Genomic DNA, 15,406 nt, shown 5'->3' with positions numbered 1-15,406 from the left:
ATTAAAAATTTGGGGAAATGGTTGGGAAGAGGGATACAACTAATGGCTCTTGCCTGCTCTGTAACATGTGAAACCAGGAATTGAGATATGTGCCAGGCGGTGGTATCACACACTGGTAATCCCAGCACTTGGGAGACAGGCAGGCAGATCTCTGAGTTCAAGGCCAACCTGGTCTACAGAGCAAGTTCCAGGACAGGCTCCAAAACTACAGAGAAACCCTGTGTCAGCAATAAGCAAGCAAACAAAACAAAGACAAAAAATAAACCCTGAAATATGTAATATTAATTTGCCATATTTAAAAAATTGTGCTTAAGAAAAATAGTTAATCAGGTTGTAATGGTTTGAATGAGACCGTCCCCCATAGGCTCATGTATTTGAAGATCTTACATCTTGAACTAACCCATTTCTATTATTCTGTATATCTCCACAAGGCTGTGGCTTACCAGGTAAGGTTCTGACATCTGTCTCCTTCGGCAGCTACATGGTGTCTCTCTGATTCTGCCTATTCTCTCTATATATCTCTGTTTGGATTTTCCACCTAGCTTTTCTCTGCTAAGCCATTGGCCAAAATAGCTTTATTCATTATCCAATAAAAGCAACACATGTATAGAAGGACATGCCACATCTCTTCCCCTTTTCTGTATAAATAAAAAGGAAGGTTTTAACTTTAACATAGCAAAATTACATATAACAAAATAGGTATTAAGCAAGAATTCCAATTACAATGTTTCTTTATGAGTCTAGAATTTCATATCTAATTTATATTTTATCATAATTAAGGAAAATAACTATATTTGTCTTCAATTCTTCAAAGACCCCAGAAGGATATAACATTACCTAAGTAAATGGGAAGTGCATTATAAGCAACTTCCAAAATTCTAGAATTGACAGAGACATCTTGCTGCCTGGACAGTTACCCAAAGTTCTTCTGTAATGTTGGGGCATCCATCTTCAGCCTACTGGCTCATAGTATCCAGCAAACTTTTCCATGAAGTAGGGAATATGAAGATCTGTTCTGCCTTGTAATGGTAAAGTTTATCAGTTGCTTTCTCCTGTGTCCTGCAGAATGTCTGTCAGTTTCTTCTGTGAAGCAAGAACCCTGCAGGACCATCCCATCTTTTGGAAATGTTCAGTAGTCACTTTTCTGTGGGTCCTGCATGTCCAGTTCATACAGTATACCATAAAGCAGTGCAGGCACATTGAAGGCAAATTCCATAACAGGTTTTTTTGATGCCCATCAACTTCTCTGAAGTAATTGGTGCTGCCAGAAGCAGACAAGTCTCACTACTGAAAAAAGTCTAAATTCCTAAAATATTTTAAATGCCATATTCTGTAGGTCTTTGTTTTGAAGAATACTTACCCATTTGAAATATATCTCTGTACATCTAGAAAACTTAACTAACATGACTACAAGTTTGACCATTATAAGTGACTATTAATCTGTAATTTTTAATTATATATTACATTTTTAGATTAGCTACATGAACATATAATACCTTAAACCAGAGGAGAAATATACATATAACAAAATTGACCTTAAATTAATATCAATAAACCAAAGTCCATACCAATGTAAATAATTCATTTCTATATCATATACCCCCTTTAAATGAATACAAACATTTATAAATAATCATTTTGGGATTTTGGGTGTTGTTTTCTCCAAACTGCTTCCTGCTGTTTGTTAAGTGAAGTATTTTTAGGGTTCATAGAGACCTTTTGAGGGAGTCTTGTTCCATCAAACCATATTATCTTGGAAGGAATCCACAGGTCCTCATCTTCTGTGGAAACAAAAGCAGAATGTGTGTGTGTGTGTGTGTATGTATGTATAATGTTGGTTTAGCTTTGTAGCCAGTATAGTAAAATGTCTCTTTGTACTTAGCTCATTTTCAGTCAAAAAATTCAAAGAAAACACAATAATATATATAATACAAATTCTATGTATATTTTTCCATCTTTACATGGCTTATTTTTTTACTCTATTACTTTTTAATATTTTATTATCTTTCCTCCTTTAATCTATGACTGTCTGTACTTCTGTCTATACTCTTTGTCCTTTCTTTACCAAGCCTATCTACATTTTTAAAACACATTGTGACCCATTCAGAGGTTTCTTTTTGTCTGAATCTGTCTTTATTGCCTAGCTGTAATCATTTTCTGACCAGGAGAGCCTTTTTTTTTTCTTTTTAAGTGTGAAGTGGTTGTGGTTAGGACCAACTCTAGGGCCCTGCCTATTACTCCTCCCACTCCAACATGGCAGAGGTTTGTTCACTGCCTCTGTGAGCCATGCTCACTGCCCCAACTCCAGGGATGCAGTGGGTCTATGTTGCCATTAAGCAACTTGTAACACTCTACTCACAAACCCCATTTAAGTGCTCTGTAGCCGGAACTCCCAAATAACCAGAGCCATTCATGCCAGTATGAACCAGGAAGCCATCTCTTAAAGAAGCTGTGCCTCTGCTTGCAGCCAGCAAACAGAGCCTAAATGAGGGGAAAAAAAAATGTGGCAACCAGGAAGTTGTGCTTGATTCCCATTTTTGTGGGTCTAGAAGCTCTCTCTCTCTCTCTCTCTCTCTCTCTCTCTCTCTCTCTCTCTCTCTTAAGCTTTTTTTAGGTCTTATGTGGATCCATGCCCCAGTCGATGGGCACCATTTTGTAACCAGAGACTGCGCTTTTGATTCCTGGAAGCCCAGACCCAAAAAATCACATGGAAACTATATTAATTACAATACTGATTGGCCAATGACTTAGGAGTATTTCTAGCTAGTTCTTATATATTGAATTAACCCATTTCTATTTTATGTATCGCCACGAGGCTGTGGCTTATCAGGTAAAGTTCTGGCATGTGTCCCTTCAGCAGCTATGGCATCTCTCTGACTTTGCCTACTCTCTCTCTATATCTCTGTTTAGAAATCCTGCCTGGCTTAACTCTTCTAAGCCATTGGCTAAAGCAGTTTTATTCATTAACCAATAAAAGCAACACATATATAGAAGGGAACCATAGTATTTTATGTTTACCTAAAATGATATATGATACCTATAAGTATGTGCCATAGATAGAGAGATTGATTTTAGCATTAAAAGACTCACAGCCTTTCTCTCTACTTTGTGATTGTGGTAAAGGATATGAGCTCCTGGCATTCTGCTCCGTGCTTGCTGCCATGCCTCCCTGCCAGGACAGGCAGTTATCCCTCTGGAACTGTAAGCTGAATAAACTCCTCCGTCTAGAAGTTGTCTTGCTTTTGGTGTTTTACCACACAGCAGCAGAAAAGCAACTAATACACATGTATATGTGGAAAATTCGAATGTGACAGTTTTGTCAATCTACATAATTAAAATCTGTGACTGGCATAGTGGAGCATGCCTGTAATCCCAACACCTAAGAGACTGAAACAATAGAATGGAGGTTGAGACTAGCCTAGGCTATATAATGAGTTCATGGCCTATCTGGGCCACATCCTGAAACCCTGCAGCAAAACCCAAAAAAACTGTATCCATTTATTCTTTCTTGCTTGCTTTCTTGCTTTCTTTCTGTCTGTCTGTCTGTCTATCTTTTTTGGGGGGATGGTTTTTTTGAGACAAGGTTTCTCTGTAGCTTTGGAGCCTGTCCTGAAACTAGCTTTTGTGGACCAGGCTGGCCTTGAACTCACAGAGATCACACTCAGCTATGTCCATTTATTAATGAGTGGTAGGACAAGATCAGCCTGTCGGTTTGTTTTCATTTTTAACTTGTTCTGTATGTTACACAGAGCCTTACTTAGTACTTTCAGAATCAGGCTATGTTTACCTAACTCTTAGATTCTAAGACCTCTTAGTTTGAAACATTCCAAGTCAAGGATGGAAAAACCTATTTTTAAAACTTCAGGGGTGAGGTAGTGGGTAGGGGGCTGGAGAGGTGACTCAGCTGTTGAGAGCACTCACCTGCTGCTCTTTCAGATTCCCAGCAACTGCTTGGTGGCTCACAACCATCTATAGTGGGGTCTGATGTCTTCTTCTGGCATAAAGTCGTACATGCATATATAGCATTCATATACATAAAATAGATAAATCCTTGAAAAACAAATAGACAACAATAAAAAACTTGCTGGGACCGGGTGTTGTGGCAGATGACTTTAATCCCACTACACAAGAGACTGGGGCAGGTGGATCTCTGTGAGTTTGAGGTCAGTCTGGTCTACATAGTGAGTTCAAAGACGGCCAGGGCTACATAGAAAAACAAACACCCCCAAATAAATAAAATAAATCTTAAAAAAATGTTGTGGATTATTTTTATGATCACACATTGGGAAACATGTCATATATAGTCTTTCTAATTTAGGTTGCAAAGATTAGGTGAGTCTGAGTGACCTTTACTAACTAAAGAGAAAATGAGGCTTTTAAGTGAGATTTTAAGAGAACTTACAGGTAACAACTGAGTCCCGCACGGGTCTTATATAGACATCATGCTGAGGATGGACATTTAATTTAAAGGTCACGTAGGAGAGCCTAGTTGAGTGAAATCTTTGGGCATGGGCATTTTCTTCCCTGGTGCCCCTCTATGTACTCTTCTGTTCATGGCCTGTCTGTCCCCATGTCACCTAGTTGTTGAGTTGTGCTGAGGTGAAGGGCACTTCCGGATAGTGCATCTTCAGCGGGAAACAAAAAGGATGGAAGGGTGGCTGCAAGCACTTGTTGCTATGCAGAGTTGTTTCCCAGAACCTGTATCTGATGGTGCACCTGCAGCGCCCCCTGCCGGACTCCATACACCACTGCATTCATGCACACACAGACATGTCTGCACAGGCACATACATGATAATAAAGTACCTTTTTTTAAAAAAAAAAAGAAAGAAAATAAGCTCTCACACATGCAGGCAAAACACTAGTGAACATAAAAATAAAAAAAAAAAACTAGGTATACACACATACCTTTAATCTCAGCAGATTCTAGTGAGTTCCAGGCCAGCCTGGTCGGCAGCATAGTGAGACTGTCTCAAAAGAAAAAAAAAGTTATGGACTGGAGAGATGACTCAGTGGCTAAGAGCACTGACTTTTCTTCTAGAGGACCCATGTTTGATTTTTTTTTTAATTTATTTAACTATGTGTTGCTGTGAAGGTATCAGATCCCTTGGAGCTGGAGTTACATATAGTTGTGAGCTGCCATGTGGGTGCTGGGAATTGAACTCGGGTCCTCTGGAAGAACAACCAGTGCTCCCAACCACTGAGCCATCTCTCCAGCCCGCATGTTTGATTCTTAGCACCCATGTGGCAGCTCACAACTGTCTGTAATTCCAAGATTCGACACGCATAGACAGACATACAGGCAAAACACCAATGCACCTTAAAAAAAAAGTTATGATTGAAAATGTAAATGTTGTCTACAGCCATCCCACCCTGACTGTGCCTGATCTTGTTACTCTCAGAAGCTAGGCAGAGCCGGCCTGGTTAACACATGGGTGGATACTGGGTGCTGTACGCTTAGGGGGAAAAGACAACAGTGTACATGTAGAGATGTAACCAGGGAAGATGCTGTCCACTACCGAAGAGATTATAGCCAGTTGGTTCCCAGAGAGTACTGCCTCTGAGAGGTGAAGATGGTGGAGTGTGTATTCATTAACAATAACAGTCTGAAGTCACTGACTGTTTTAAAGCTTTTAATTGCAACTCAGGTTTTTCATTTATAGAAATCTTCTAAATTATTAAAAATCGGTTCATATTATGAACAAAATTATTCAGAATTCATACCAGTAAGTTTTTGCTTAAGATTAATATTTTGTTTATGCCAAGTTATATTTGACAGTATTTGAAGTTTGTAAGGCTGAAGTCATGTCCTAAGACAATAGGAATATCCTAGTTGGGAATATTCTCATCATTACATGTTAGACTTAGCTACTCTCCTTTTTCAGGAACACAGTGGCCTGTGCTAGACTGTGATCCTTCTAGGTGGTTATAGAAATTGGAATAGCCACTCTGAGTAGATCGCCTAAGATTGGTCACATGCTCTTTTCCTTAGACCTTTAATCCACCATGGCTTCTAGATAAAAGGTTGGGAGACAATTTATAAGAGTTGGTTCTTTCCTTCCACCATATGGGTCCCAGGATTTGAACTCGGGTCTTCAGGCTTGGTAGCAAGAGCTTTTACCCACTGAGCCTTCTTTTTAAGTTCCCAAACATCTTTGTTTATTGTTTCTTTGTCTTGTGTGTGTGTGTTGGGAGGTATATGTATTTGCCCATGCCATGTATGTGTGACAGATGGAGAACGCTGGGTGTCTTTCTTTATTGCTGTCCACCTTATCTTTTGAGACAGGGTTTCTTACTGAATCTGAAGATTACCAGTCCAGTTAGGCTGACCAGCCAGTAGGCTCCTGGGGTCCACCTGGCTCTGCTCCCCACTGCTGGGACTACATATCCAGTTTTTAAATCCAGATAAGTGCTGTATTTGAATCTGGGTCCTCTTGCTTTCCAAGGAAGCACTCTTACCCATGATGCTATCTCTTCAGCCCCCTACTGCTATCCCATTCCCCTTTTAAGACAAGGCATCACTGTGTGGTCCAGGCTGGCTTCAAACTGATGATTCTTCTGCCTCAGCCTCCTTGGTGCTGTGATTCCAGGTGTGTGCTGCCATGTCCAATATTTCATGTGCTTTAAACATGATAGTGGTATCAGTATTGTTAAATTTGCTTATACTTCTTAGGCTTCTGAAGCATCTACCCTCCTAAACTAAATTTTTTTTTTTGTTTATTTTTTAGTTTTTCAAGACAAGGTTTCTCTGTGTAGCCCTGGCTGTCCTGGAACTAGCTCTTGTAGAGTTTAGGCTGGCCTTGAACTCACAGAGATCTACCTGCCTCTGCCTCCTGAGTGCTGGGTTTAAAGGTGTGTGCCACCACTGCCCAGCTTCTAACCTAAATTATATAGAATTATTTTATTTTCCTTATAGCACATAAATATTTTTTACTTTGGAATTTTTTTTTTTGAGGCAATGTTTAATGACTGACTGGCCTTAAACTCTCTGTATAGCTGAAGATGAATGACTGTGAGCTTCTGATCCTCCTGCTTCTCCTTCCTGAGTGCTGCATAATTCAGAACTTCTTGCTTATTGCGTCATCATATTAGCTACCATGGCTGCTTTCTCCTTGGCACTGTGCATACATGTGCATGTTAAGCTGAAAACATGGTTTGTGGCACCTCCGTGAATCTCACTTTCTTCCTTAATGAGATGACTAGATGGTGCAGCGCTTATTTACACCTCAGTAAAGGAGAACAAGAACATAGACCTAGTTTATAAATACATCGTCCAGAAGCTCTACGGGTTCCCCTACAAGATCCCTGCGGTGGTGGTGGAAAAGGACGCGGTGTTTATGTAAGTGTGCACGAAGTGCAGTTTCTCCTGTGCTGTTGCTCAGTCTCTGTGCTCTGTTTGGAGATGGGGCTTGAGGCCTGTGTGACAAGTGGGTGGGATAGTTTGTTTATAACCTGCTCGGACCTGTATCTCACTGCCCTTCAGTTTTACTCCATCTCACAAGTTCTCTGCTGTTTTAGCTAACTTGTCTGTCAGGCACCTTATTGGTATATCTGCTTATTCAGCTGTTACGGTATATGATGCCCAAAATTTAGTGTGGACTTGGTTTTACATATTTTAGGGGAGGGGCTGGTAGAATGCTTCCCTTGCATGCATGAAGTCCTGCAGTTGGTCCCTGGGGCTGTAGCTCAATGGTAGAGAATGACACTGCATGCACAGAGCCACATGTTCAGTCCTTAGTACTGTGCTCCCTCAGCTCCCCAAAGGGTTCCATGGGTTAAGTGAAAAAAGTGATGATGTTATGTTTTGTGTGCATTTCTCCGCAGTCCAGCTGGATGGGATAACGATAAGAAAATAGGAATATTACATGAAAATTTTCAAACCTTGAAAATAGAAGATAATTTTGAAGACATCATAACCAAACCTCCTGTCCGAAAGGTGAGTTATAGAAATGGTAAGCTGAGCGCTATCTCTGGCCTGCAGTGGTAAGGGTACAGAAGAAGAAGGTCTCCTCAGCAGTCATGGGACTGACTGTTCTCTACCTGTGCACCTGTTCCAGCAAATGTCAGCTGACTACTCGGTTCCGGACAGGAGTCTTTCCATCTTTAGATTGCAGACACTAGCACTGAGTCTGTTTCTAACATACTGTGGAAGCCCCGTGAGTGGACATGTGGATCTTGAGCATTTTAGAGCACATGGAGACTGTGGACTTCGGAGGCTACCAGGTCAACACTGCAGGGGTTTCCTCCACTCTACCCATTGAGGATCTTAGGTCTTGACCTTAGTCACTGATTGTCTGTATTGGCTCATAGCTAGCTAAAACTTGCCATTTTGTTTTAGTCTTGGGTAAGGTTTTACTTTAGGATTGTTAAATCAGGTTCCAGATGGTACTTTTCTTATGTGTACATCTTGTATTAAGATGTTCCTAGAAATGACATAAAATGAATATTTTCGTGTATGTAATCCTCCTCAAAAATCTAATGCAGGGCTGGAGAGATGGCTCAGTGCTTAAGAGCATTGCCTGCTCTTCCAAAGGTCCTGAGTTCAGTTCCCAGCAACCACATGGTGGCTCACAACCATCTGTAATGAGGTCTTGTGCACTCTTCTGACTAGCTGTATACATAATAAATAAATAAATATTTAAAATAAATAAATAAATAAATCTAATGCAGTATTTTAGGAAAAAATAATACTGGTGAGATACATGTCATGAACTTTATTGAACTGCAGTGTTCACAGTTTAGGCATCTGTCTTCTGTGTGGGGGTTGTTAAGTAGTGACAAGAGCAAGCTCCCTCCCTCCCTCCCTCCCTCCCTCTCTCCCTCTCTCTTTGTTTTTTTCTCTGTGTAGCTTTGGAGCCTGTCCTAGAACTTGCTCTGTACACCAGGCTGGCCTCGAACTCCCAGAGATCCGCCTGTCTCTGCCTCCTGTGTGCTGGGATTACCACTGTCCAACCATGTGTAGCTTTTCATTATAAACCTAACAAAATTACACAGCCATACTTGGGCGTCACTTATGTAAGCAGAGGCAAAGTTCAAGTTCTTGAACCGTCTTTCAGTCTAATTCACACAGTTATTAGTGGTGTTAGCAAACTTATTCAACTTACTCATTTCTTTCAACTTACTCCTTTCAGTTTGTGCATGAGAAGGAGATCATGGCAGAAGATGATCAAGTGTTTCTTATGAAGTTACAGGTATGAAGTCACGTTCAAGGTGGTCTTTGTAGAATTAATTATGCAAAGATGATTTCATTTGCCTTTAAGCCCTATGCATATCTGTATAACTATAGCGTACTTAAATTTGTATTACATTATTTATTTATTTAATGTGTATGAGTTAGGGTGAGGTGTGCATGCATGCTGTCACTTCTGTGTTGTGAGAGGACAACTTTTGGGGGTTGGTCCTCCTGGGTATTGGTCATCATCTAGGTCATGAGGCAAATATCTTCACTTTACCCTTTTAACCATCATGCACCATGCCAGAGATTGCTTTTAATTTTTTTATTTTTTATTTAATTAATTAATTAATTTTAGTTTTGTGAGACAGGGTTTCTCTGTGTAGCCCTGGCTATCCTGGAACTCACTCTGTAAGACCAGGCTAGCCTTGAACTCACAAAGATCTGCCTGCCTCTTCCTCCCAAGTGCTGGGATTAAAAGCATGTACCACCACTAGCTGCTTTTACTTTTTTAAAAAGTAAAGTATTTTAATTAAAGCAAATTTTCTATCTATGAATGTTTTGTTTGGGTGTATGTATGTGTGCCATGTGCATGCTTAGCGCCCGAAGAGATTAGAATAGAGCTGTAGGATCTCGTAGAACTGGAGTTTGGATGGTTGTGAGCTACCATATGGGTGCTGGGAATTGAACCTGGATGCTCTGGAAGAGTGACCAGTATTCCTAACAGCTGAACCATCTTTCCAGCCCCTTATTTATTTGTTTATTGACTTTTTGAGACGGGGTTTTCCTGTGTAACAGCCCTAGCTGTCCTAGCACTCCCTTTGTAGACCAGGCTGGCCTTGAACTCAGAGAGATCTGCCTGCCTCTGCCTCCCCAGATTAAAGGCCAATACCTGGCTAATTTATTTATTTTTGACCCAAGGTCTCATTGTGTAGACCAGGCTGGCCTGGAAATGACAAGGATTCATCCGAGTCTTTCTCTGAGTGCTAAAATTAAAGGTATACATTACTATGCCTGGCCCATGGTTACTTTTAAGGTTAATGTGCATACAGATGTATACACCAGGTGCTGGTGGTGCATGCCTTTAATTCCAGCACTTGGGAATCAGAGGCAAGCAGATCTTTGAGGCCAGCCTTGTCTACAGAGTGAGTTCCAGGATAGCTAGGGCTACACAGAGAAACCTTGTCTTTAAAAAAATAAAAAAAAAAAAAAACCCTGTGTGTGTGTGTATTATATATATATATTAAAAAGACAGTAATGTAAGCTATGAATGTCTAAACTAGAATTCTTTTTTTCCCCCAGTCCCTTTTAGCAAAGCAACCACCAACTGCAGCTGGAAGGCCTGTGGTCAGTATTATTAACCTTGCCAAAACTGTTAATGTTCAGCTCATGCTGTTGTGATTCTCTTAAATACACATCCACACACATGCACACACACACACACACACACACAGTGCAGTATGCTTCAGTATAAACCTCAATTGGTAATTCTTCTGCAATTGTGAGATGTTTTTAAAGAATCTATACTTTTTAGTACATTGAAATGTAAATATCTCTTCGGTGTTTATTTTATACCTGTACGTCACTATACAAGCTGTGTGTGTACTTTTACAAACCCTCAATACATCCTTACAGAGGAGTCCTGTTACATAATAGTTCCACATTGTAGATGGGAGTGGAGACTAGGGAGGACACCATGACCTGTCTGATCATGCAGCTGGGAAACCAGCTCTGTCTCCCAAGCTTGTGCTTAGAGCTACACTTCACTATCCAGTACATTACTCCCTTTCTACCTGTGCAGTGATGGCTGTCCTGAAATGTGGGCCTGTGGTGCTCCCTAGTAATGAGGGCGGGATCGTTAGCGTTTTTACCAGTAAGTTGTAGTGTAATAGCTAGTAGAATAAGTGGGGACAGTAGCAGAATGTTTTTGAATATTGTGGAGACTTTAATTTTTAATATTTGTGCTTTCTCCATTTTTTCCTAGGATGCATCACCAAGAGTTCCTGGAGGCTCCCCTCGAACCCCAAACAGATCTGTGTCATCCAATGTTGCCAGTGTGTCCCCCATCCCTGCTGGATCAAAAAAAATTGATCCAAACATGAAAGGTATAGCTCCGTCTCTTGGAGGAAGCAGTGCAGTACGTTATATACTGAGTGTGCATGTCTGGAACCTACTGAAATGTTTTCCTTTGCTGCTCCATACTCTCTAAGCTTTGTTTTGTAGCTAGGAGCTCATAATCAGGCTGTAAACACCACAGTGTCTTCTCACTGTCTCACTGTGCTTGTGGCAAAAGCTTCAGTTATTCTCCTCTGGGAGACCGTTGGAGAAATTAACTTTGATAGTTAATAGGTAATCTAGGGTTGGCAAAATGGTTAGTGGCAAAGTCACTTGCTACCAACCCTGATAACCTGAGTTCAATCCCTAGAACTACCCACATAGTAGAAGGCGAGAACCACTCCTGCAAGTTGTCCTGTAACTTACACACACACACACACACACACACAGAATAAATGTAAAAAAAAAGATTATGAAGCTCTTTTAAAAGGGACAGGTAGCTGGGTGGTGATGACACATGCCTTTAATCCCAGCATTCTGGATGCAGAGGCAGGTGAATCTCTGAGTTTGAGGGCAGCCTAGTCTATAGAGCAAGTTCCAGGACAGCCAGGACTATACAAAGAAACCCTGTTTTGAAAAATAAAATTTAGCCGGGCGTTGGTGGCGCACGCCTTTAATCCCAGTACTCAGGAGGCAGAGGCAGGCGGATCTCTGTGAGTTCGAGACCAGTCTGGTCTACAGAGCTAGTTCCAGGACAGGCTACAAAGCCGCAGAGAAACCCTGTCTCGAAAAACCAAAAAAAAAAAAAAAAAAATTTAAAAAGGAGGGAAGGTATATTAGCATCTAATAAGAATGCTTAAAATACTTTTGGCCCAGGACTGCCCAGATACTTCAGTGGTTAAGGGTACTGGCTGCTTTTGCAGAGGATCTAGGTGCTGTTCCCAGCACCCACATGACTGCTCAGCCGTATGTAACTGCAAGTCCAGGGGATCTGATGCCTCTTCTGACCTCTGTGGACCCCTACACACCTGTGGTCCATGTGCACACACATACGCACACAATACAATAATATAAATAAAATAAAAAATATTCTTGGCCCTTTAAAATACTACTTTTGGACTGGCAAGATGTCTTAGCAAGTCTAATACTGCTGTCCAAGCCCAATCACCTGAGTACAGGCCCCGAACACATGTGAATGTGAGGGAGAGAAACCGGCTCCTCAGGTCTTCTCTGCCTCCACACATATAGTGTGGAGCCACATCCTCTACCACCCACACACACACACAGATCGGACATGAAGACAATAATGAATAAAATTAAGACTAAAACCTTATCCGTGCTATTACTTTGTGTGTGAGCAGATGAAAGTATAAGTAGTTTGTAATAATATGGGAAAATGGAATCTGTTCTAAAACGTTATTTGTTTGTTTGTTTTAAAGCTGGAGCGACGAGCGAAGGAGTCCTGGCAAACTTCTTCAACAGTCTGTTGAGTAAGAAGACTGGCTCCCCTGGAGGCCCCGGGGTCGGAGGCAGTCCTGGAGGAGGTGCTACAGGCGGAAGCCCCGGCTTGCCACCCTCCGCCAAAAAGTCAGGTAGAGCCTTCTGAGCAGGGGGCATTGTTGTTAGAGTGCAGCCTCACTGGGTGTGACACAGATGAAGTCGCATGTGGCTTTAGAAACGGTCACAGTCTAATTTCAGATCATCTTCATCTCTCAAAGAAAAGTCAAACTTTCCATGCCTGTCAGTGTCTGGGCCGCTGGTGCTGGTCTTGTCTGGGCTGCCTGGCTGGCCTTCACGCAACTGCAATTGTAGCAGTGTGTCTTGTTTTCTGTGTTCTCGGGCTCCTTCATATAGTAACCTGTGTTAGAGCTTCCTTGTGTGGAAAAGTTACATTTCATTTGGCTATTCTTTCTTTCTCTCTCCCTCCTTCCCCTTTCTTTCTTTCTTCTTTCTCTCTTCTTCCTTTTCTTTTTTTCTCTCTCTCTTACATCTTGGCCACTTTGAATAATGCTGCTATGAGTGTTAATTTTTATGCGATCTTACATTTTTAATTATTTGGGACAATATTTGAGATTGGAGTTCCTAGGTCATGTCATGATTCTATGTTAAATTTGTGTGGGGAGGTCAGAAGACAACTTTCTGGTTTCAGTTTTCTTCTGCCATGTGGGCCCCAGAGATCAAACTCAGGTCATCAGGCTTGGTGGCAAGTGCCTTTACCTGCTGAGCTGTCACGTCAACCCCTACATTTAAAGATTGGAGAATGGCTGGCGTTTCAGAGAGTTAGACATGTCACCCCTCGGCTGGTTAGGAGGGCTCTGGCCCCTGACCTTTATACTCTGCTCATTTTGAGACAGTTCTTGCTCATCTCTCCAGATCCAGCTCTGCTGTTTGCTGGATTGTTCACTGCCCTGTGCCCTAAAAATAGAAACAACAAAACTCACATATGAGGTTAATTGATAGGTACTGATGCACTGCCCCTCAGTTTAAAACGAAGACCTGTATTTTTAAGGATGTTTATATAATATAAGGGTACATAATGTTTTTTGTTGTTATTGTTGTGGTTGTTTTTTAAGATAGGGCCTCAAACTCAGGTCCTATCTTAGCCCAGGTTAGCCATGATGTTATGCCAGTCTACCTTTCTCAGCTTCCCCCAGTGCTGGGACTGCAGGAGTGGTCATCTGCCACCCCCACCCCCAAGCCAGGGCGTGGTGTGTAGCCTTGAACTCAGCAGTCACCTCCCTTAGCCACCACAGGCAGCCTTAGGAGGAGTGTAAAGTCAGTGAAAGCATTGGCCAGTTTTAAGTAGAAGACTATGTCTAACTAACTCTTGTTCTTTCTGTAGGCCAGAAGCCTGTGCTCTCAGACGTTCATGCAGAGCTAGACAGAATCACACGGAAACCTGCTTCCGTTTCTCCTACAACACCTACATCTCCTACGGAAGGAGAAGCCTCCTGAAGACACCAGACAAAGCCATTTGTTCATTCTTATGGGGAAAGCAGCTCGCCTCTGTCTGCCTTTTCCTTCCAAGTTGGAATTAGGGGGCTGGGAGCTTATACAGACAGTCAAAGTTTATGTCCCTTTTTTTTTCCTGTGGCTGCCCATTTTTAAAAGAGGAGCTACACAGAAGACAGACAATTTTACATTATGTAGAATAACTGTTTGCATTGCCATTCTGCATAAGGAAGTAATTTTGGATTTTGAAAAAACTGTCAAACTGTATAAGACTGCAATAGAACCAGGTGATCCTGTGTTCTAGGCTATATAAGCCTAGAAAATAATGCTCCGTACAGGAGCATTTAGGGAAGGGCAGTTGATTAACTCAGAAGTCTAAACTTGTGTTAGGTAAGACTATTGAAATCCTTTTTAAAATCCCATGTTTTTCTGAAGAACACTGATGAGTCGTCTGATTTCACACCAACCAGAGTGTCGTCTCACTCCGTGATGCTGTGCATTACCACCAGAAAGGACTAGAACCATTGGCCAGGATGCTCCTCTGATCAAGAAAGCAAGCACACCTGAGTGTGAGAGATGTCGAAGTTATGAACATGTAAAGAGAACCGGCTTTGCAGTTGTCTATACATACATATATATATGTATATGTATATATATATGGCTCTGCCTTAATATACTCCTTTTTTGTTCGTGACTTTCAACTGTAATCAGTTAATAAAGTATTTATTCTCTGCATTCAGGGTCAAATAATGTGTTGCCTTTTCTTATATTCTTCCAGTTTGATTTGTCAGCTGAGGAATGAAATTTGTTAGTAATTTGAAATGTTTGACTTAATAGGATTATTAAGCATTCTGGTCTTTCTCAGAGGCAAATGAACAGGTGAAATTCACTCCTAAGTTTTCTTAATTTAGAAGTCCTTGGTCAGTACCTTCTCCGACAGGTGTGGAATTACAGGTTGTTTGTTTGTTTTTGAAACAGGGTGCCATGTATCTCATGCTAACTTTTAACTCACTATGTAGTTTAATTTTTCCCTACCCCCTTTGGTGTGGGGTTTTTTTTTTTTTTTTTGAGGTAGAGTCTCACATAGCCATGGCTGGCCTTGAACTCCTGATCCTTCTGCCTCTGCTCCCTTCGCATTGGGATTATGGATTTGTGCCACTGTGCCTTTTTTTCTGTGGCACTAAAAATTGAATGTAGGGCCTGGCAGCACAAATCTACAGACATAAAT

The 15,406-nt window shown here is 41.3% G+C and overlaps 1 protein-coding gene across 1 annotated transcript in view; it reads left to right on the top strand.

The window, feature by feature from the left end:
• Nucleotides 1-14,913, top strand: part of Dync1li1 (dynein cytoplasmic 1 light intermediate chain 1) — a 38,146-nt gene extending 23,233 nt beyond the window's left edge. The window contains exons 7-13 of the mRNA XM_041677488.1: nt 7,203-7,338; nt 7,824-7,935; nt 9,131-9,190; nt 10,474-10,518; nt 11,156-11,276; nt 12,666-12,818; nt 14,069-14,913. Coding sequence (XP_041533422.1) covers nt 7,203-7,338; nt 7,824-7,935; nt 9,131-9,190; nt 10,474-10,518; nt 11,156-11,276; nt 12,666-12,818; nt 14,069-14,181 — 740 coding nt within the window. The 3' untranslated portion in view covers nt 14,182-14,913. The remainder of the gene's footprint in view (nt 1-7,202; nt 7,339-7,823; nt 7,936-9,130; nt 9,191-10,473; nt 10,519-11,155; nt 11,277-12,665; nt 12,819-14,068) is intronic.
• Nucleotides 14,914-15,406: the final 493 nt, after the last annotated feature.

The sequence above is a fragment of the Microtus oregoni genome, unplaced genomic scaffold (genome assembly GCF_018167655.1).
Source record: "Microtus oregoni isolate MIOR12 unplaced genomic scaffold, Mior012 000028F_ref0000031, whole genome shotgun sequence".
NCBI classification, from domain to species: Eukaryota; Metazoa; Chordata; class Mammalia; order Rodentia; family Cricetidae; genus Microtus; species Microtus oregoni.
The sequence above is the reverse complement of the archived record's forward strand: the minus strand, read 5'-3'. Positions and strand labels throughout refer to the sequence as shown.